The 19,991-nt window shown below is 54.7% G+C and overlaps 2 protein-coding genes across 10 annotated transcripts in view; one reads left to right on the top strand and one right to left on the bottom strand.

Moving 5' to 3' along the window:
* The window catches only part of AKAP8 (A-kinase anchoring protein 8), an 18,092-nt gene extending 994 nt beyond the window's left edge, over positions 1–17,098 (top strand). Inside the window, exons 2-17 of one of the 8 annotated variants that reach the window (XR_004747218.1) lie at positions 2,051–2,089; positions 2,569–2,601; positions 3,455–3,550; positions 4,154–4,439; positions 5,611–6,217; positions 6,593–6,734; positions 7,108–7,157; positions 7,789–7,822; positions 8,883–8,979; positions 9,607–9,748; positions 10,354–10,447; positions 11,514–11,644; positions 12,775–12,870; positions 14,346–14,540; positions 15,229–15,471; positions 16,135–16,271. Coding sequence is in view for 5 of the 8 variants with exons in the window: in XM_035314282.1 (XP_035170173.1) it covers positions 2,051–2,089; positions 2,569–2,601; positions 3,455–3,550; positions 4,154–4,439; positions 5,611–6,217; positions 6,593–6,734; positions 7,108–7,157; positions 7,789–7,822; positions 8,883–8,979; positions 9,607–9,748; positions 10,354–10,447; positions 11,514–11,644; positions 12,775–12,870; positions 16,135–16,740 (2,453 nt within the window). In the remaining 3 variants the exon portion in view is untranslated. Of the gene's footprint in view, positions 1–2,050; positions 2,090–2,568; positions 2,602–3,454; positions 3,551–4,153; positions 4,440–5,610; positions 6,218–6,592; positions 6,735–7,107; positions 7,158–7,788; positions 7,823–8,882; positions 8,980–9,606; positions 9,749–10,353; positions 10,448–11,513; positions 11,645–12,774; positions 12,871–14,345; positions 15,472–16,134 lie in introns of all 8 variants that reach the window. The other 7 variants (XR_004747217.1, XR_004747219.1, XM_035314282.1 and 4 more) reach the window with 7 other exon arrangements.
* A 1,014-nt stretch (positions 17,099–18,112) lies between these two features.
* Positions 18,113–19,426, bottom strand: LOC118159720 (olfactory receptor 10K1-like). Of its 2 annotated transcripts, XM_035314288.1 has the most exons (2): positions 18,533–19,426; positions 18,113–18,427 (listed from the first exon to the last, which is right to left on the bottom strand). In XM_035314288.1, exons 1-2 carry the CDS (start codon positions 19,424–19,426, stop codon positions 18,194–18,196), a joined length of 1,128 nt encoding a protein of 375 aa, XP_035170179.1. In that variant the 3' UTR covers positions 18,113–18,193. The 2 variants fall into 2 exon arrangements, with proteins under 2 accessions (XP_035170179.1, XP_035170180.1); XM_035314289.1 differs by having other exon boundaries at positions 18,312–19,426.
* Positions 19,427–19,991: the final 565 nt, after the last annotated feature.

Raw genomic sequence — 19,991 nt, forward strand, 5'->3', positions numbered from 1 at the left:
CCCCCCCCCCCCCCCAGTCACCGACCTGCGTTGGGGGGACACCCCCACAAACAGCCCCCGGTGCTTGGTGTGGGGGCATCTCGGTATTCGGGGTGACATCGGTCTGGGACACGCCACGGCAGCCTGTGTGCAGTGGGGGGGGGGGTGGGGGGGAAGGCAGCGGGTGAGCCCGGAAATATGGAGATTGGTGATCCAAAGCAGGGGACAGAAGGTGGCCGATGACATGGAGATCGTCAGAAGGCAGCAGGTGAGCCCTGAAATGCAGAGATCCACGGCGTGAAGTGGGGTGGAAGGGGGCAGGTGAGCCCCGAAACGTGGAGATCTTCAGAAGGCAGCGGGTGAGCCCCGAAACACAGAGATTGCTGGCAGGATGCTGCCACTTTGAGGAGTTTTCTGTCGCCGCCTGAAGTCCTGCTTGTATAAAAAGAAGCCTCCTTCCTTCGGGTGCCTAGCGGCAGTGTGCTGGGTGCCGTTTCCCTGCCTCCACCAGTTCTTGGCGTCTCCTCAAGCTTCAAAAACAACACTGGCAGAGATGGAAAGAGAAAGGAGGTTGTGCCGGTGGAAGTTTAGCACCTGATTGTTTCCCTGGTTGTTCCGGGTCCCTTTTAAGGTCATGCAGACCCCGTGTACGGTCAATTTTTGCAGTTCTGGGACCTGTGTAGCCCTGTATCCTGGTCCTCTTCTGGCAAATTCACGCTCTGCTCACCTTCAAAAACACGCAAGGCCCCCCGGGAGCGATTTTTGCCAGGTCTGCAGCAGCGTTTTAGAAAGAACTCAGCAGCGGTGCCTGTTCTGCATGTGTTTTTACTCACCACTCTTCAGCAAACCATGCTTTTAGGATGCAGTCCGTCCCTTTTTAAGGGAGGTGCCGTGAATGGGGCAGCAGGATCGTCCTGTGCAAGCGTTGATTTCTCTCCTTCGACAACTCGATCTGAATAAACGGCTCCGAAGTTACTCTGGAGAAGGAATTTTGCCTTTTTTTGTTTGTTTCTTGAAACTAGTGAGCTGTCCAGGAGCTGGAATCTTCCCTCAGACAGGGATATTTATGTGCAGCAGGGGAGGGGTGCGGATGTTGGTATCGAGTCGCTCATACCCGAACATTTTACGTAGGGCTTTTTCTTTGAGAAATGTTGGTTTGGGAATTAGATGGCGACCGCTTAATTACCGTGTTCCTAACTGCTGCCGAAGACTGGATGGGAACCCAGATTTCTTTATTCCTTGAAAGAGCATCGCCCCCGTGGCGATACCTGCGTGAACGGCCACCAAAGGACATGGGTGTCACCCAAAACTGGGCAGCTTTTTTCTTCATAACCCAGAGGTGCAGCCCACGAGGAGCCCGCATTTCAGCGGAGAAAGAAGTGAAACCGTTTTTGGTGCATTTCGGGCCGAGCAGCCTCCGCTTCCTTTGCGCTGCAGGCACGGTATAGCCGAGGCTTCATCGAAGACCTCGCAGCCTCCCCGAACTGGCTTTGTTTCTCCCGCTTTTGTCTGCGTGTGGGAGGATGGAGGAAAGTTGCCTTTCTTCAACGGTTCAGCTGCCCCGAAGCTGAACAGGGCACAGCTCGGCCTCCAAAAGCACAGAAGGAAACCCATCAGCGCTGAGGTTCCCCTCAGAAAACGTCGTCGTTCGCCTCTGCTCCCTATTTGCTCGCCACCTGCTGGTTTCTGTGATGGTTTAAATACAGCAGTGCTCATTTCTGCCACGATTGCTGTGCTTTACGCTCCCCTTTCCCGAGCTTTGAGGAATTCCACTGCTCCAGCAGCCCAAGAAAGCCTTTAAAAGGGGGCACGCGTTCAGTAGATCCGTGCTAAGCAGGGTCAGGTCTTGGGCAAGGTTTGTCTCGTGAAGCTCTCACGTAGCCTCACGCCGTGGCTGCACCAAGCACCTTTCAGAGCTGGTTTCTCTTTCAAAATTCTGCCTGTTTGTGGTGTTTTGTTTTGTTTTTTATAATTATAATTAAAATAAGGAAGTGGAACTGTGGTAACAGCGGGGGTGGCTGGAGAAAGCACCTGAACCTTCTGACAGCTCTGTGGGTTTTTTTTCTTGCAGGTTATGGCACCTGGAGTACGGGGGCCAGCAACACCCAAGGTAAATTTCTGGTGTGTTCTGCTGAGTGTGTGTCGAAACCGAAACTCCCGAGGCCGAATTGCGGCCGGGTTTCGGAGTGGTGATGGCTCGGGGTGAGAGGAGGGGGCGCAGCCCCGCCGCCGCCATTCCCCCGGGCTTGGAGCTCAGGGAGAAAAAGGAATTGCAGCCGATCGCATGCCCCAAACAGTGTCTGGGCACCAAAATGCTGCTGTGCACACACTGCGCTGGCACCCTGGCTGTTTTACTCAAGTTTTGGGTTGGTTTTTTGAGTGTTTTCAAGTGCAAATACTTCAAAAAAAAAAAAAAAAAGTGTCTGTTTTCCATTTCGTTCTCTTAAGTAGCTGCTGGAAGTCCCAGCTTCTTCCTCGCCCATTCTGAAAAGTAATTTTTACCCGCGTTACGTTTGCTGCGCCCCTCACCTCGTAGCTGCTGCAGGGCGTTGCTTTCGGAGCTGACCCCGTCTCTTTTCTCTCGCTCAGGTACATACGCGACGAACGCGACAAGTTGGCAAGGTACGTGCCCAGCTCCGCGGCGCCCTGCTCGCTCTCGAGTCGGCTGCGCCACGCGGAGCTGCTTTCCCCGCTCCCGGAGAGCACAGGAGTTTTCCTCTGGTGCAGGAAAAACGGGCGCGGGGCCATTCGGTTTCCGTGAGGAGCCCTCCTTGATTTCTTCGCCGCGATTGCGTGTGGCTTCTTTTGCAGGGGAGAATCTCCGTCCTGACGGAGAGCCATCTGTTTCTTAAAGCAGGCACATTGCCTCCTGGACGAGAAGTTCATTTATTTCATGTCTCTGCTTCTCTTTTGATCTCAGACAGCCAGTTGTGTTACCTCTGATCTCAGTAATACCACTCTTTTTTTCCCCCCTTAAAATCCAAGGCTTGCTCTTGAAGTTCTGGCATCTTGATGGTGTCTACACTCAGGCTAGCGCCTCCTGAATAAAACACTTTGCATTTTACTGTGTTTCCTCTTGGTGCGGCGTTTAATTAATTGGCCCAGACTTGAATTGGCTGTTCTGAGCTGTTAATGCCTTCCCTGGGGAAAGCAAAAGCCCAGGATACTTCTGTGAAATACCATTTATGTGCTCCTCACGGGGTAAAATCAAATAGTGCGCAGCAGGGCTGTCAACTCCAACCTCCCAGCCCAAATCATTGCTGAAAAATTGAGTTTTTCTTCCTTTGTTTCTCTTTCTGGGAAGCTCGGGAGCCCCAGCCAAGGCCCGAGGGCAGTCCCTGCTCCGGTGGGCTCACGATCCCACCGCAACCAAAAGCCAGGCAGCTGGTGGGGGGGGGGGGGGGGGCGGGGGGAGCAAGGAAAGAGCGAGGCAGCGGCGCGCCGTCGGCCTTAACCGTTGTCAATTTCATTGTAGGCATGGTGGCCAAGGAGAATTATGAGGGATCTTCCTGGCAGACTTGGCAGTCGCATTACGAGAGCCCTAGGACTGACATAGCGAAGGGTGCGCCAGGTCAGAAGCGGCGACTGCAGAGCTGTTGGAGGAAGCTTGCTCTTAGCTCAGGGCTCAGGAGGTGGCGAGCGGAGGGCGACTGGTGCTGTCAGGACCCCCCCGGCACATCCTGTGGGGCGACCTCTGGCCTTAGGCCCTCGCTTTTTCTTGTGGTGGCTGGCTTTGTGCTCTTTGAGTGCTCCTCACTGCTTTGATTCCTTTATTATTTTTTTTTTCCCTGATCGATTTGTTCCGTCCCTTTGGTTCTTTGTTTGCTGGGTGTGCGGTGCTCTGGTCCTCTTTGGGTTTTGGGACCACGACGTAGCTGCCTCAGGCTGACAGAGTCCCACAGCATCCGCTGAGCTCGTTCCTAAATCACAAAGGGAACCCGCAGCGCTCCGTTTCCATGCTTAGAAGCGCCCAAAGGAGATCCGTAAGCTTTTAGCGCTGGGGAACAAGAAACCTCTGACACTTCTTGCTTTAAGAAGCCAGATTTCCTTGAAAGGAGCAAAGCTCAGCCGCAGCCTTGCCTCGTAGGGTCCGTTAGCATCTCAGCTCTCCTCCCAGGCTCCCTTGTCTTTATGACCCTTCATTAACGCTGATTTTTTTTCCCCTTTCTGCCAGGCTACGAAGGCTATGACTACTACAACACCCAAACCACCGCCGCCAACACAGCGGCCACGTACAACTACGCCGCGGCCGCCACCTCCAGCACCTGGGAAACCCCCAAAACCTCGGAGATGAGCATAAACGCCGACGTTGGCTCCGCCATGCCCGTCGCCTCGTACAGCAGCGAGACCGTGGCGAACGAGAACTCGGATTCCATCATAGCCAAAATAAACCAGCGCTTGGATATGCTGTCAAAGGAGGGCAGCGGTGGCACGGGGGAAGGAATGGAAGACCAGGAGAGGTGACTGCTCAATTTCTTCTCGTTCTTTAACAGTATAAAAGAGCAGCCTCGAATCGCCGCGACGTCAGATTAAACTGCTCAGGTCACACAAGCGTGATCCGGTGTTCGTTCCAGGGTGAACAAGATTAATTGCTTATTTTTTAACCTGTCCTGATGCGTGCATGTGACACCACTTTATATTTAAAATATATAAAATATTAAGCTTATCAAACCTGATGTATATATCAGGCACTAAAAGCGACCTCCGTGGTGGATTGGGTTAACAGATCTTGAAGGAAGGTTTTTCATTTCAAGCAGCATAAAAGCCAGAAACGCCTTATCAGCTACATCTGTCTTCCCTCACGGCTGCCCTGTAAGCTTTGCTTCCCACCGGGTTAAACCGCGCCAGCCTGCAGTCGTCTCATTTTGGCATTTGTGTTACCGCTCAAATGATAACGCAGATCTGGCAAGAGTTGCTGGATCAGTGAAGCTTCACCTCTTTTTTTGCCATTTGATGTTACTTTGGATAGCTGAGGGGCTTATCTGAATTAATGCCACGCGTGGAGGAACAGCTCTGAGTTTTGCCTTAAAGGGCTGCTTGGTTTCCTTTTGGGTTTTCCATAGTGTTAGAGATACACCTGCGTGTTGGACAAAACGCTGCAGTTTGCTTCTTTTTAGAGCAAACTTGGGTTTTTGTTGCTTTTTACAGGGTTTCCCTTTCAAGCTAGGGTCTGTGCTTTTGTCCCTGCTGGTGGTGGCTGGTTACTTTGCTGTTCCCCTTTTCCTCCCGCTGAGATCCTTCAGCAGGCAGGGTGTTCTCCTTTGGGTCCGAATCGCTGACCCTACCAATGGGAAGCAGCGTTTTTTGCTTTTACCTCGTGTAGGCTGCAGCGGGGAAGCTTTTGGGATCCGCTTTTCAGCTGGCAAAGCGAAGCTCGGGGTGATTTGGTGGTGGTATAAAGCTGGTGAGGTTGTGACCCCTCCAAGGGGTTTCTGTTCAGATACTTGTGCCGAAAACGCAGCGTTTTGATACTAATTTTCCTGAGGCTAAGGAAAAGGCGGTGGGTACAGAAAGGGATCAGGATTCCAAAAAGTGTTTTTTCTTTAGTCGAGAACACCTGGGTTTTGATACAAATAGATGCAAGCTTTCACTTTTATTCCTGCTGCTGACCGTTCTCTCCTCGGCCTGCAGCTCCTTCAGATTCGAGTCCTTTGAATCGTACGACTCGAGGTCCTCCATGAACGACCGTGACATGTACCGGTCCGGCTACGACTACGGCGAGGTCGGCACCGATCGCGGCGATTCCTTCGGGAGCCAGTTCGACGGCCGCAGGGATCAGTCTCGCAACCGGGGCAACAACTACGGCCTCATCCGGGGACGGGGCCAAAACCGCGTGCAGAACCGGGGGCGCCTGAACACTTTCAACCGCTCCGACCACTTCATGCCCTCCTCGAGCTCGGAGCGCCTCTCCGCTCGCTGGAATGAGTTGAACTACATGGGTGGGCGTGGGATGGGGGGCGCCGGCCCCAACAGGCTCCCCTCTCTCTTCTCCCAAGCCCTGGTCCCGGACTACGGGGACTATGGGGACTATGGAGATTATGGAGATTACGGTGACTACGGGGATTATGGGGATTACGGTGACTACGGAGACTATGGGGACTACGGAGACTATGACTATGGCATGATGGGGATGTCAGGCATGGGAATGGGACGGTACGGTAACGTGCCGTACGGAATGGGGCGGCAGCGAAACAGAGACAGGATGGGTGCGGTGCCCTGGCACATGAACACGCTCACGGTAAGTTGTCGCCGTCGTGGGTTTTGCTTTGAGAGCCCAGGCAGCTCGCTTTCCTGCCTCGGGAGGCCGGCTTGGCTGTTGGTCTGTGGAGCTGAGCCTTCTGGAGGAGCTCAGGTCGCTTCTCCCGCTGAGTAATCTCAGGTGTCCCAAACAGGGCAGTGTCCCCATCCTGAATCCCTTCAGGAGGGCACTGGGACCCTTAATGGATTTGTTCAACCTGGCTTTTAAGTCCACCAGCAAATCCTCTTGGAGCTAGATAAAAGTCTTTCAGGGTCATCTGGGCTGGAGTGTTTTAGGCCCTGTAGCGGATGGGTGGAATACTTGAACTTCTGGGGCATGGGGCTGGCTGATCTGGTTGTCTTCTTCCACCTGTAGCCCAAGAGGAGAGGTTTCCGAAACCGTTCAGGAGGACGATCGGACAGCGAAGGAGGGCGGAAGCGGAAGCAGTCCCAAAGTGGAGACGAGCCGGACAGCAAACAGGCAAAGACTGACAGCGAGGGCGATGACACCGAGAACGGTACGAGCCGAGCGTTGCTCGTTTCCCCCCTGTTCTTAAGCATTTAATCTTTTCAGCTGAATGATTACATTCCAAAGTTGCTGTGTTCTTTAGTCACTAGCACGGGTATCGTCATAACATGCTTGCAAATTCCACCTTGTGCTCAGGCTTCGTGGCCTAGAACAAAATTCGATGCCCCAGGTGGGCTTTGGGGATGGTAGGACAGTGTTTGCAGCACGGACTGAAAGGCAAGGAGAAACCAGCGAGCAGTTCGCGATCCTTGCTGGGGTTTTGAGCCATTTTTGCAGTACGTGGTGGCTTACCAAGTAGCCTCTTGTAGCGTGTAATGTGAGAGATTTCCTGACACCAGCTAAACAATTTTTCTTGCATGCAGCAGATGAGGGTGAAGGAGAAGAAAAATCAGGAGATGAAGCCGACAAAGGTGTAAGTAACTTTTTTTTTTTTGTCTTTGTGGCAGACGTGGGAGCAGTTACGCACTGCAGCCATTTGCCTTTTTGCCTGTGCTGAAGGCGGAGTTGTTAAAATCACCTAGAAGCAGCGTTCTGAGCCCGCACATGCCAGAAGTATTGGTTCCTCCTCATTCCCCATGCCCTTCAGGAAGGATTACTGGCAGATCGATCTATGTTGAGGTGCCCGTGCCAAGGTGCTGAGAGCCCTGGTGTGGGGAGGTTAGGATCCCGCGCCTGTCCTAATGCTTCTGGCTCTACCTGCGAGGCTCGTTAGGCAGAAATCCCAATTAGCGGTGGTTTCCTTTACTCCTTTGCCAGGTTTGGGGAGGGGGGGGGTCCCTGAAAGGCGCTCCTCAGACAGTGACTCAAGCGTGGAATATTTAAATTTTGATGGCCAGGAGTGATAACTCCGCGGTGGCGTGTAACCCCCTGTGCCAACTGACGATTTGGCGGCGGTGGTTGCAAACGCTGACGCTGCGTCCCTGCGTCAGCAGAGGGGTGAAATCACCTCGTCCTTCACCAGCTCCGCCGGTGGCTGGGTGGACGACAACACCTCCAGATGGCAGCACATGACAGCGGCGTCCTTTTCTCTTTCTGTTTTCCAGGAGAATGGGAATTGTGGTGGCTTTGCAGAGGAAGGTAGGGTGGCTCCCCCCAGCGTGCGAGCTGGACGCGCTCCGCCTTGCTGTCTGCCTCGCCTTCAGGCACTGCCCAGAGTTTGATTTATTATTTGTTTTTCCATCAAAAGCTGATGCAGCTCCCGCCGGGATATACAGGGATATATGGCAGGATATCAGGGTGGTAATTTTAAAACCCACGTGCTCTAAAGGAGCTGAAACAGCTTCTGCCGGCGTTGGATTGTCCTTTTTGGTAAAGACACGTCAGCCCCAGACATGCTGTGCTTTCTGCGTTACGGTGACTTGCAGAAGCCTCGTTAATGAGTGATGTTGGCACTTCAGGGTTATGCTTGGGATTGAAACAAGTGCAGCTGGGTGTTAAAGTTCTTGTTCAAGCCTCCCACTGATGACTGGGTCTTGACTGGGACTGGTCTCTCTGCTCCTTTCACGTGAAGGCGTTGTCCCGTGGGGATGATAGACCTCTGGCCCAGTACTTGTAGCTTTCTCCCCTAAAATATTGCCAAGATCAGGTCAGCTGAATCTCTCGTTCTCGGCTGTTTTCCTGACAACTCTCAAGATTATTGGGAAGGTGACATAATAAGTGTTTGAAACTGTTCTAAGGAAGCAGAGCTGCAGTGTTAGCACTGCTAACATCCGTGCTTCTGTTGCTTAACCTTTTGAAGTGGCTTTTCAGCCCTGTGAAAAATAGGTGGTGGGGGGGGGGAAAATGAGAATACAGGGAGAAAAAATCCTTCTCTTCCCAAAAAGTGAGACGGGTGTCTTGGCAGCATGCCTCTGTGGCACTGTGGAAGTAAATGACTCTTCGTGACTGCCCTTTCCAGTAAGGGCACCTCCTGTCACTGCCTCCCAAGAGTTGAGTTGCTCTGGGAATTTGAGGGAGCCGGAGGAGGGGGTGGGGGGTTGGGTTCTACGGCAACTGCTGGAGACCAGAGATTCATTCTGAAGCTGAGAGTAAAGAGGAAGCGAAGGAACTTGGTCCCAAAATACCTCAGCCAGTAAAGTGTGCAACCATGAGCTCTTATACGGCAACTCTGAGGCTTTTATTTTTTCCTTCCGCTTAGCGTCTGGAGACGGCTGCGATGATGATGACGAAGAGGTGAAAAAGAAGAGGGAGAAGCAGCGGCGAAGAGATAGGATGCGCGACCGTGCCATGGACAGGTAGGAAGAGCGATGGCCTAGTCTGTTCTCAGCATTTCTGTGAACGATTGCACGTTGCAATATTTACCTGGGACCTTCCTCTGCAAGAAGTCTGTCTGGGGAATCACGTTCTGGGGCTCTGCGTTCTGATTCCAGCAGTTCTGTGGGGTTTTTTTTCCCCCTTTTTCATGTCTTAGGACTGCTCTAAGATGGGAATACCGTGCTGTTTAATACATAGCTCAGTGTAGAGTTACAAATTCAGAAGGGAATATTAGGTGGCTGTATAGGCAGCCTTGCTATGAAAGGAACACCATAAATCACTTGAAGACAGCGTAAGGTAGCACCTGTGGTTCTGTATCTCAGGGCTGTCCCAAACCAGGGAGAGTATTTTTATATCCGCTTAATGTCCTGCGGTTTGAGTTTGTCCACCTGCTTTTAAACTTGTGTGGGGTTTTGCGTCCTCTCCTGTGGTGTAACGACCTGTTTTGGGGAGAGGCAGATGCTGTTTGTTCACAAAGAACTGCCACAGAGTAAAGCTGTGGCGTGGCATTCGGAAAAAGAAAAGCACAGCTGGGGCAGGAACAGCTGTGATCTTCTTGACGTTCCCACTAAAAGCTCAGCTCACTTGCGTGCAATTGCTCTGTTCAGGATCCAGTTTGCCTGTTCTGTGTGCAAGTTCCGCAGTTTTGAGGAAGAGGAGATCCAAAAACACCTACAGAGCAAGTTCCACAAAGAGACCTTGCGGTACATCGGCACCAAACTCCCAGACAAAACAGTCGAGTTCCTGCAGGTACGTGCACGGCCCGGTGCTGGCGCGTCTCTTCTGTGTCTCTGCATCACTGCTGGGTGATTTGGGATTTCCAGGCTTGTCTGGGAGTGGAAGGGGTTATGAAATCGTTCACATTCAGCCCCCTGCCTGGCTGGCTCACAGCACTGCTCGTTAACGCATCACTCGATGACTTCATTTAGCGTGATGCGGTTTCTCATGGGTTGGCGTGCTGGGAGGGGAAGTTGGCTCCGTGAATTTAAACAGAAAGGCCAGAAATAAATGTTCCAGCAATTCTTTGCCCCCCTGCACAGCTAGAGCTGAGGAAGGACTGGGGTGTTTTGTTTTCCATCTTTTTGCTTTCTGGGGTCTGTCGAGGGGTGTTGCCGTCTCCCCTGGGGGACTGCAAGGTCAGAACCTGATTGGGGGGGGGGGCCACCGAGCTGGGCTCTGGGGTGGATCTGCCTTTGGTGGAAGGGACAGGGAGGGGAAAACGCCTGCCTCGTCTTAACTCACCAGCTATGACAAGGCCAGGAGGAAGACCACAGGGACCTCATTTCCCTTTTGAGGGCCTTGGTGTCTCGGTGTGTTGTGGAGGACAGCGAGCTCCTTCCCCTTGCTCCCTCTAGGAATACATCGTCAATAGGAATAAGAAAATTGAGAAGCGTCGCCAGGAGCTGACTGAGAAAGAGGGCACAAAGCAGAAGCCCGATCCTTTTAAGGGTAAGAGTCTGTCCCGTGGGGGGAAGAGGGAGGGAATCCCAAAAACACGGCGCTCAGTGGTAGCAGGCAGTGGTGTGGCCACAGCTGGTGGCAGAGTGGTGTCTGCCAAGAGGTGAAATCACCAAACCTCCCGTTTACCCCAGCCTACCAAACTAACCGGAACCGTGTGGGTTTGCTGCTGATTTTGAGGGCTGCTGCAGCTTAACGGGGCTGCAGTCTGGTAAATATTACTTCCAGAGGGGCTCTGTCCTTTGTGCTCTTGTGGGTCAGGGTCTGGATGCCTCGTTGCCCACTTTGTGGGATGTGGTTTTGCTGGGGATCTGTCCTTCTGCAGTTTCACAGGCAACAGATTCACGAAGCTCATGTAACAATAGATCCTAAAATGAGATAAGTGGGGGAAGAACTCCAAAGGCTCGTTCCCTTTGTGGCTGTTAATGCAGCTGGGGTCTGCATTTGCTCCTCACGTTAAGAGGAAGCAGTGAAGTTGATCCGTTGTGGGCAAAAAGCACACTGAGAAAAAATCCACGTAGCCTGACCAGCGTGACCGTCCTTGGCATACGGAGCTGGTGCTTGTGCTGAGCCCAGGAGTGGTGAATGCAGCTTATTTAAGCCCCAGGTAGGCTACAAAACGGGAGTTCAGGCAGAAAACCTGGGCAAAGGTAGAGAGGAGTGAAGCCAAAGCCAAAGGGCCAGCTCAAGCTGGCCGTTCTGCCTTAAAATGGGCCTGGAGAGGCCGGCTGGCTTCCAGCAGGACTGAAGAAAACCAGCGTTTGGTGCCTGGCTGTGCTCAGGTAAGTGACCTGCTTCATACCTGGGGCTGTTATCACAATCTCTCCTCCTCCACGTGGGTACTGCATCAGTACCATCCGTTCCAGAGCAGAATAACCCCTGTCTGTGCCTTGTGGATGTGCTTCTTGTCCCCAGAGGGAAGGCAGAAATGGGAAGGAGCGCGGGTGCGGAATTAGCACGTGGGCCTTGGTGTGGGGAGAGCAGGTGGGAAGGTTCTGGTGCTCCCAGAACATCTCCTTCCGTACGAATCGGGGCTGACATCTCCTCGTTGCTGCAGGTATTGGCCAGGAACACTTCTTCAAGAAGATCGAGGCGGCTCACTGCATGGCCTGCGACATGTTAATCCCTGCGCAGAACCACCTCCTCCAGAGGCACCTGCGATCCGCAGATCACAACCGAAACCGCAGGGTAAGCAACCAGACCTGGCTTCTGGTCGTGGTCGACCAGAATTCCCCAGTTGCAGGTTTTTCTGCAGCCCTGCCTTTATTTCTGAGAGCTGGCCTCTTCTCTTGCACTGGGGACGTACCGGGGCACGACAGTGACTTTGTGCATCCAGCGGGAAGCGAGGCTGCCGTGGGAGAACGTATTTTGAGCCAAAAATGGTGCCTGGCATTCAGACAATCCAGGCAGGCCCCAAACTGCAGCTTTGTGGAGATAGCCAGTAGCCTTTTTTTGTCTCCTTGGTGTTGGACTAATCGGAGTCTGGGCATACTGTATAAATGTGCAGGCTAAATGTTCCTTCTCTCTAACTTTGCTAAAATTCTGACTTAAAGTCCCCTTTAGGGGCACATAAGGAATTAGGACAGGAGACAATCGGTGTCTGAACTGGCCCAGGCTGCGGAGGGGGCTTTAGAAACGGGGTGAGTCAGGCTGAAGAGAGGCAGTGGAAGTGCAGTGCTCATGAAAAGCAGGAAGCAGCTTTTATTTTTCGCTACATGGGATAAGTACAGATCCTGCCTGTCCCACGTGTAGCCGCGCTGTGTCTTGGGGAAAGGTGTTAGAAGCTTAGCAAAACAAACCGCCCTCTGTGGAAGATGTTCTGGGGCTTGTGGCCTGCCAGGGCATGGGCACGCTGTGCTGAACAGCAGCTCCCAGGGGAGTTGGCACAGGAATTCCTCTCTACGGGGAGGTTGTGGAGCTGCCTTCACTGCTGAAAATCCCTGGGGGTTGCTGCTGTCTCGATGCGAGCGCAGATGGAGACAGCGAGCTTCAGTCAGATTCACACGTCCCTTGGGGTAGTCTTCATCTCCTTGGTGTTAGACGTGTGCATGGACTCTTTGTGCTCGGGATGAGTGATGTTTGGGTGATGTTCCAGCTGGTGCGCGTTCTTCTCCAGCGCTTGTGGTAGCAGAAGAGGTGCAGGTGCTCCCCTCAACCTGCTCCTTGTGACACTCTCTGAGGAGCTGGATTTAGAGGTTGGTCTTTCCAGTCTCTGCCAAGGAGGGAGGAATTCGGTATCTTGAGCCAAAATCCTCTCTTGAACTCTTCCTTCCGCTTTAGGACCAGCCCAGTGACGCTAACGTTGGGTTCCTTTTCAGATGGCTGCGGAACAGTTCAAGAAGACCAGCCTGCACGTTGCCAAGAGCGTCCTGAATAACAAACACATCGTCAAGATGCTGGAGAAGTATCTCAAGGTGAGTGGGCGAGAGAGTCACCAGCTCGTGCGGAGGTCCCGGAGCAGTGGGGGACAGGCGCCGCGGTGGTCCCGAGCGCTGGAGCGGCGCATCGCTGTGTGTGCTGCATGTTGGTCACAGGACACCCTGCTGCACGCGATGGGGAGAAGCATAGATCCCACTCCGCTGCCTTTTTGCCTCTAGTCTAAATCTTGGGTCTGGTTTCTTTTTCCTCTGTAGGCGGTTTACAACCTCTCATGTTTTTTAACTTGCAGACTGTACCTACTGTAATTCCCGGGCGCTTGTAGATCAGTTATGAAACCGTCCATGCAGAAACATAAGGAGACAAAAATAGGAGGAAAAAACAGAAAAGGAGAGAGAAAAAGGAACTTCAGTGCGCTAAAGCCACCCCTCGAGCGGTGGCCTGGGGACCAAGCTCCCCCCCGGTGCAGCATGTGTGAGCCAGGCAGCACCGTTGGGTCCAGGCTGGGCTGGAGTTGGAGGTGGTCGGCTCCTGTGCCACCCGTCGCCCCCACGCTGCACTGGGGCAAATTTTGCCCTGTGTAAAGAGCTGGGCTCTGCAGCGCTCCCAGCAGCTCAACCGAGTGACAGAGCCGTGTTCCTGTGAGGCGAAACAGCCTGGTTGTAGCGCCCCCCCTCCTCTTCCCTTGAGGTGCAAGCTGGGAAGTGGCAGAGCGTACCCCGGCCCATCTTCAGAGCCGAGCTGGAGTGCGAGGAGAGGGCAGGGCCGGCGCCAGGTAGGGCTCGCTAGGTCCAGAGCAGGACTTGGAATTGCAGAAAGAAGCCGGAAGCCAGTGCAGCCTGCAGAGCGTTGGGGGGAACGTGTCCTGTGCGGAAGGGTCCGCTGAGCGCGCGGGCGGCCGCGGGCCGCCCCCAGAGCTCCCCCGTGCAGAGCGCGTTGGCAGCAACGTGGTCTGGAGGTGGCGGGGGTTACGGGCGAGGCCTGCATCCGAGAGGAAAGGTCGCAACCTCGTGGCCCCGCGAAGATGAAACGAAGCGCTTTCGCCTACTGCTGCTCCCTGGGAGCCCAGGAGCAGCCTAGGATCCGACAGGAGCCCTGTCCGCAAAGCTGGCCGGCAGGGCGGGCAGCCCCCCCCCCATGCGGGGGAGCAGATGTTTCCCCTGTCCCACCGGCATCACTTTGGCCTTCCCCGGACCGAGCCTCTGCCAGCTAGCTCTCATCATGCCCAGTCTCTGCTAGACTCTAGCAAAACTGCGACTCCACCCTCTGGGTCCAGTGCAAGAGACTTTGAGCTGAGAGTTGCCAGCGTACGATGGCACTGCAGCCAAGTGATGAGGCCGCCTCCCCTAACGGCCTCTCATACACGTTGAACAGGAGGGTGACATAAAAACCCTGCGGTACCCCACCCGAGAGAGCCCTTGGGGCAGACAAGCGTTTGCCCGGTGCTACCCTCTGGGATCTCTCAGAGGAAAGAACGGAACCACTCAAGTGCAACTCCGTCTACCCCTGCCAGGGTCCGCAGGCACGTCAACAACTCCTCATGATCAACGGTATCAAAGGCTGCCGGCAGATCTAAATGAATCAGCACGGGCGCCTGACCTTTGTCCATCGGCAGGAGGAGATCTTCGACCCATCCCAGCACGGTCTCCGTACCATTCCCAGGTGCAAAACCAGACTGAAAGGGGTGGAGGAAATCTGAGGATTCCAGGTAATGCCCGAGCTGCCTCACCAAAACATTCTCGGCAACCTTCCCTGAGAAAGGAAGGCCGGAGACAGGGCGATAATTGACAAGACTGTCAGCATCAAGAGCTGGTTTCTTGAACGCGGGCCTAACGGTTCCTCCTCTGAGGGATGCTGGGCGCCTCGCCCTTCCAAAGGGAGGCTGTGACAGTCTCCACCACTAGTGGACTTCATATCCCCCCGTAGCTTTTACCAGCGATAACGGACACAGGTCCAGATCGCAAGGTATAGCCTGAAGTTTTCCCCCCCCCATGTCCTCCAGAACCTCGGTAGGTGAGACCAGCTGGCTGAACCTCAGCCAGGGAAGATGTACCGTTGCGTTTGTCCTCCACCTGCATGGATCTGCTCGTGTGGAGGCAGCCAATCTGGTCTGAACCTCTGATCGATCCGGTCCGTGAGGCAGAGAACGTGAGAGGCGCTGGGACTTAGCGAGCGGGGACGGGCCTGGCTTTACCAGGCCAGCCTCACCTGGCGTGCCTCCGCTTTTTGGGACGTCGCAGGCGCTGTGCTGGAGCCGGAGAGGTTGCTCTCCTGGCTTCCACCACAGCCATGGCGGGGGGAGTTGATAAAACTCTTCGTCCCGGTCGATCAGATTTCAGGCGAGGTTTCTGCCGCTGGCATGCTGCCCGCCTCCCTTCACATTTCGTCTGTTGCAGGCCAGCCCTCCGCATACCTTGGTGACCTGTGAGGAAGGGAGAGGGAGTTTAGAAGCACGGTTTGTCCCGGATTGTGGCACAGTGTGGCGCCTACTCTCCGGCAGGGCCAGCGCTAGGGCACAGCAGCCACTGACCGTACAGTGCTCACCCACACCTAACCCTGAAACACAAGCAGAGAGCCAAACAAAACGGTCCCTGCCCCGATGGGAGCAGTGCTAGGATCTGATGTCGGCCTGAATAAAGGTAACGAGGTCAAAAAATAAAAAATAAACCCAACCCCGAGGCGCTCGGGCTCCTCGTAGCGGGGAAGAGGGCGAGAGACGTGCTCGGGGGACTGCCAGGGCTGCGTGCACGTGAGGTTAACGTTAGCGCCGTGGCTCCGGGCAGCTGGACTCCTTGATCTCCAGCGAAGGGCGAGAGGAAGGCCACCGGTCGCTGATCTTCCCACTCCTCTCCCACCGCATGGGAGTCCCGTGCCGTCCCACCCAGCTGGGACCGGACAGAGGTTGAGGAATCGCTTTTTTTTTTTTTTTTTTTAATCGTCTCGTTGAGTTCCTCCCAGCTGAGAGCGGAGGCGATGCCCCGGCTCGCTCTCCCGGGTGCTGCAGCACACACGGTTCTTAGCATAGGACCCAGCCCCGGCGCCCGCACGCTCAGCAGCGTGCTGCGCAGGAGGGAAGACTCGCACGTTCCTCCTGCTCCTCCAAGATGCGGGATCTGAAACACCCTCCCGGGGCGCTTCTCTTGCTGAAAGTTTAGTGGCTTTGGGGCTTGACGCGATGGATTTCCACGATTGAGAAGCTGCCGTTTTCCGATCGGTTGCGAACCTCTGCGTTTCACGGCTGAGGTTGCCTCTGCCTCACTGCAGCCCGATGACTCTTCTCTCTTCCCCTCTCTCTTCCCCAGGGCGAAGATCCCTTCACAGATGAAATTGCCGACCAGGATGTGGATGAAGGAGAAGCTCTGGAAGGCGGAGATGGCGGTGGGGAAGGAGCAAACGAAAACACCACTGCAGAGGCTGCCCAGGCCCAGGAGGGAGGAGCTGGGGACACGGCTGAAGCTACGGACGCGGCTCCGGCAGTGGAAGAGATGGAAGGGCCTTCTGAAGAGCTGTCAAAATCAGAGGAATTCCTGAAACACGCGGGGGAGCAGGATCAGCACCCCAAACAGCTGCTGATGCCCCCGTTTCTGCAAGATGATGACCAGCTCGAAGCGGAGGAGGCAGCAGAGGACACGAGCGAGGCCGTGGCGCCTTCGGACACGGCAGCGCCTTCAGAAGCAGCGGCCGAGGCAGACTCGGAGGAGCCACCTTCAGTTCCAGAAACTCCTCAGGAGCCAGCAGCAGAAAATAAAACTGAGGGCTGGGCAGCTAAAGAGGAGGAGGAGGAGGAGAAGGGAGAGGAAAGCGCGAGTGAGGCGGCTCCGGCTGCATGCAGCGAGCAGGAGGAAGAAGAAGAAGGGGGGGAGGAAGAGGCTCCTCCACCAGCAGCCACCGAGCCTCAGCAAGAGTAACTGTGAATGTTTGTGTGAAGGTGATTGTCCCACACCCATGTTATAACCCCTGGTTTTGGTTTTGTATTTTTTTTTTCCTTCCTCTTCCTGTCTTACTGTGTTCAGCTGGAAGCGGCGTTTCGCTTGCATTCAAGGGGAGGGACCCAGCTGCTCTGCCCCGCGAGCAGGCGTGCGCTCTGCTCTCTTGTTCTGTAGATTTGCGTAGTTCTGCTCTCTCCGTACTCTTTTTGGTTTAGGTCGAAGACTGCAGGAAGCTGTACATTCCCTGAGAGGCAGCACCACCTTTTATTTTTATTTTTTTTGAATTTTAGAATTGAAAAAGCTGGGTTTGCAGAATAAAACTGTGATTAAATCCTGACAGCTGTCTTGTCTTTTTTTTTTTTTTTTTTAAGCACAGCAATAAAGACTCGGTCATTAATGATCTCCCAGGTCAGTAATACGTAGAATATCAGAGTGGGGGACAGGGGGAGGTGCCTTTAGCTCTCTATGGCCACCTCCAGCTGATTTCTCTCTGCAGTGAGCAGCCCCAGATCCTGCAGCCTCTCACATCCCCGTGGGCTCCTTCATCCCCCATCTTTCTTTTTTGACCTCCTGGGGGCTCATATCGCTGCTCCTGGTCCGATTTATCCAGTGCCCTTTCTAAAGGGCTGCAAAACGTCCCCATGGTGGCTTCTGGGGATCGCAGTGCCCTGGTCCCGTTCTCTGCTCCATCCCCAACCCCTGCATGGGCTCAGGGCAGTATTTTTCTGGATTCCAGACCCACATACCCACAATAAATAGCGTGTGCTTGAGATGAAAACAGCTCAGAAATAACCCGAGTTCTGCCGTGTTAGAGCCCGACAGCTTGCAAGGTGATGTGAGGGTTTAGGAGAAAGCGTGGCTGTCTCTGCTGCTGTGACGAGCCCTAGAAATAAAAGTTTCAGGAGCCCTTTGGGGTTTCTTGGTCATTGGCTTTGACTGTTTCCTTCTGTTCAGAAAGCAAAGGCTGCTTCCCACCTCTGGGCAATCCCCCCGACAGAGGGAAGGGACCCTGGGCTTTTAAAAACAATTATTTCTGCAGAACGCTTCCACGGGGGCTTTTCCTCCTGGCAAAGTTTCACTTCCTTGTTTTGCCAGTTCCACCTTCTCATTGATGGAGAGAAGACACCTTCATTTTGGAGGAAAAAAACAGGCTTTTGTGGTCAACTTTGTGCAGCCAAGGATGCGAACACAGCGGATGTGTTAATTCAGCCGCCGGTGAGATTTGAAGCCGATGAGATTGGAAGTAGCCAAGTCCTTGGAGGAGCTCAATTCCTTTCAGGCTTTAATGGGCCCCGCAATACCACGCAGCCAGAGCTTGGTACGCACCATGAAGGTGGTCCTGTGATTGCGATCTCCTGAAAAAAAAAAAAAAAAAGATGGAGTTTCCCCCTGAAATTCTTTCGACGCCTACAATTCTTCTTCACTAAATGTCTCAGGCTGTACAGCTGGAAGCTTTGCTGGCACTGGGGTGGAAATTCGGATTCCCATCTTCACAAATAAATTGGGTTTCTATATTCAAAAAGAAATTGAAGTTGGTTTTCCCACTCTCGCTGTGACCGGAGTTCATCCTTCTTAGCAGCTGTGCTTCGCCGTCATGGCTTTGCTGAAGCTCCGCTGGGAGCCGAAGGGCTTGTGGAAAAGGAGTGATGCTCTTTGGAAGGGGAGGCTGCCGTCTGGAAATACCCGCTGGGGAAGCGGCTCACCTTGACCTCTTCCCTGGAAAACATTCTGGAGAAATTTGTGTTTTCCTGATCACTTTCCGGAGAGCCGCTTTGACATCCTTGTTCCTCAGGGTGTAAATCATGGGATTGAGCAGCGGGGTGAGGATGGTGTAAGTGACCGAGATCAGCGCGTCCTGGCCCGGCGAGGAGCTGGAGCCTGGCCTCAGGTAGATGAGGGAGGCGCAGCCGTAGTGCACGACCACCACAGCCAGGTGGGCGCTGCAGGTGGAGAAGGCTTTGTGCCTCCCTGCAGCCGAGGGGATGCGCAGGACATCGGTGAGGATGAAGAGGTACGAAGCCAGGATCAGCGTCAGCGGGACCATCAGGGCAAAGACGCCCAGCGCCACAATAACAGCCTCGCCAGCGTCGGTGTGCCTGAAGGCCACCCGGAGGACGGGGGAGATGTCGCAGAAGAAGTGGTCGAGCTGCCGGCTTGCCTGGAACGGCGAGCAGAACACCAGGGGGGTGACCAGCTGGGCCACCAGCAGCCCGCTGAGCGCCGACGCGGCCACCAGCTGCGCGCAGAGTCGCCGGGTCATGATGCTGCTGTAGGCCAGCAGGCGGCAGACGGCGACGCAGCGGTCGTAGCCCATGGCCGCCAGGAGGAAGGAGTGGGAGCAGCCCAGCAGAAGGAAGAAGTACATTTGGACGGCGCAGCCCAGGAAGGAAATGGCTTTTCTCTCCGCCACCAAGTCCACCAGCATCTTGGGGACGATCACGAGGGTGTAGCAGGTCTCGGAAAAGGACAGGACACAGAGGAAGAAGTACATGGGTGTGTGAAGGCTCCGCTCCACCCTTATGACGGTCATTATAGCCGTGTTCATGCTCAGTGTGAGCAGGTAGAGAAGCAAAAACACCCCGAAGAGCAGCTTCTGCAGCTCCGCCAGGCTGGAGAACCCCAGGAAGATGAAGTCGGTGGCCATCGTTTGGTTTTCACTCCCCATGGAAGCTTTCCCCGAGCAGCAAGGCCAAAGAGGGGCACAGGAGCTTCGAGGGGGGGGGGGTGTCCACTGCCGTGCCAAGGAGAATTTGCCCCAGAGCCCCTCAGCAGACCCCTTCCCGGTCTCTGTGCCCCCACCACAGGCTCTGGTCCTGAAATTAGCAGGGCACACGTGTGGGCTTGGGGCTGGTGAGCGCTGCAGGCAGCCCCCAGCCTCGCTGCAGCTCCCGGCACCCTCCAAGCGGCTCAAGGACCCCCAGCTTCCCTCGCCGAGCTGCAGCGGCTGTCAGGGTGGGTGCACGGCCACTGGGACTCGCCCAGGGCATGGCAGCCCCTGTGGGGAAGTCCCTTTGCTCGTCTCGTAGCGGGGAAAGCGGTGTCTGCAAGGGCAGGCGCTGCGAGGGCACGCAAATTGCGGGCTGGAAGATGGGGCAGGGGATGGGGGCGTTGTGGGGGTGCTCCTGGAAGTGGGGAAAGTGGCTTCAAGGGGCTGCAAGAGGGTGGGAAACGGTGCTGCAGAGCCTCCTGCTCGTTCAAGAGGTGTGAGCTCTCAGAAGGCATGGAGCTGG

The sequence above is a fragment of the Oxyura jamaicensis genome, unplaced genomic scaffold (genome assembly GCF_011077185.1).
Source record: "Oxyura jamaicensis isolate SHBP4307 breed ruddy duck unplaced genomic scaffold, BPBGC_Ojam_1.0 oxyUn_random_OJ71777, whole genome shotgun sequence".
NCBI lineage: Eukaryota > Metazoa > Chordata > Aves > Anseriformes > Anatidae > Oxyura > Oxyura jamaicensis.

Excerpts from the sequence above, each read along its gene's own strand:
- LOC118159720 (XM_035314288.1), bottom strand. The coding sequence starts at position 19,426 with ATGGGGAGTGAAAACCAAACGATGGCCACCGACTTCATCTTCCTGGGG. Across the intron at positions 18,428-18,532 it reads TGAGGAACAAGGATGTCAAA|CCTCCCCTTCCAAAGAGCAT; the intron begins GCGGCTCTCCGG and ends TCCAGACGGCAG.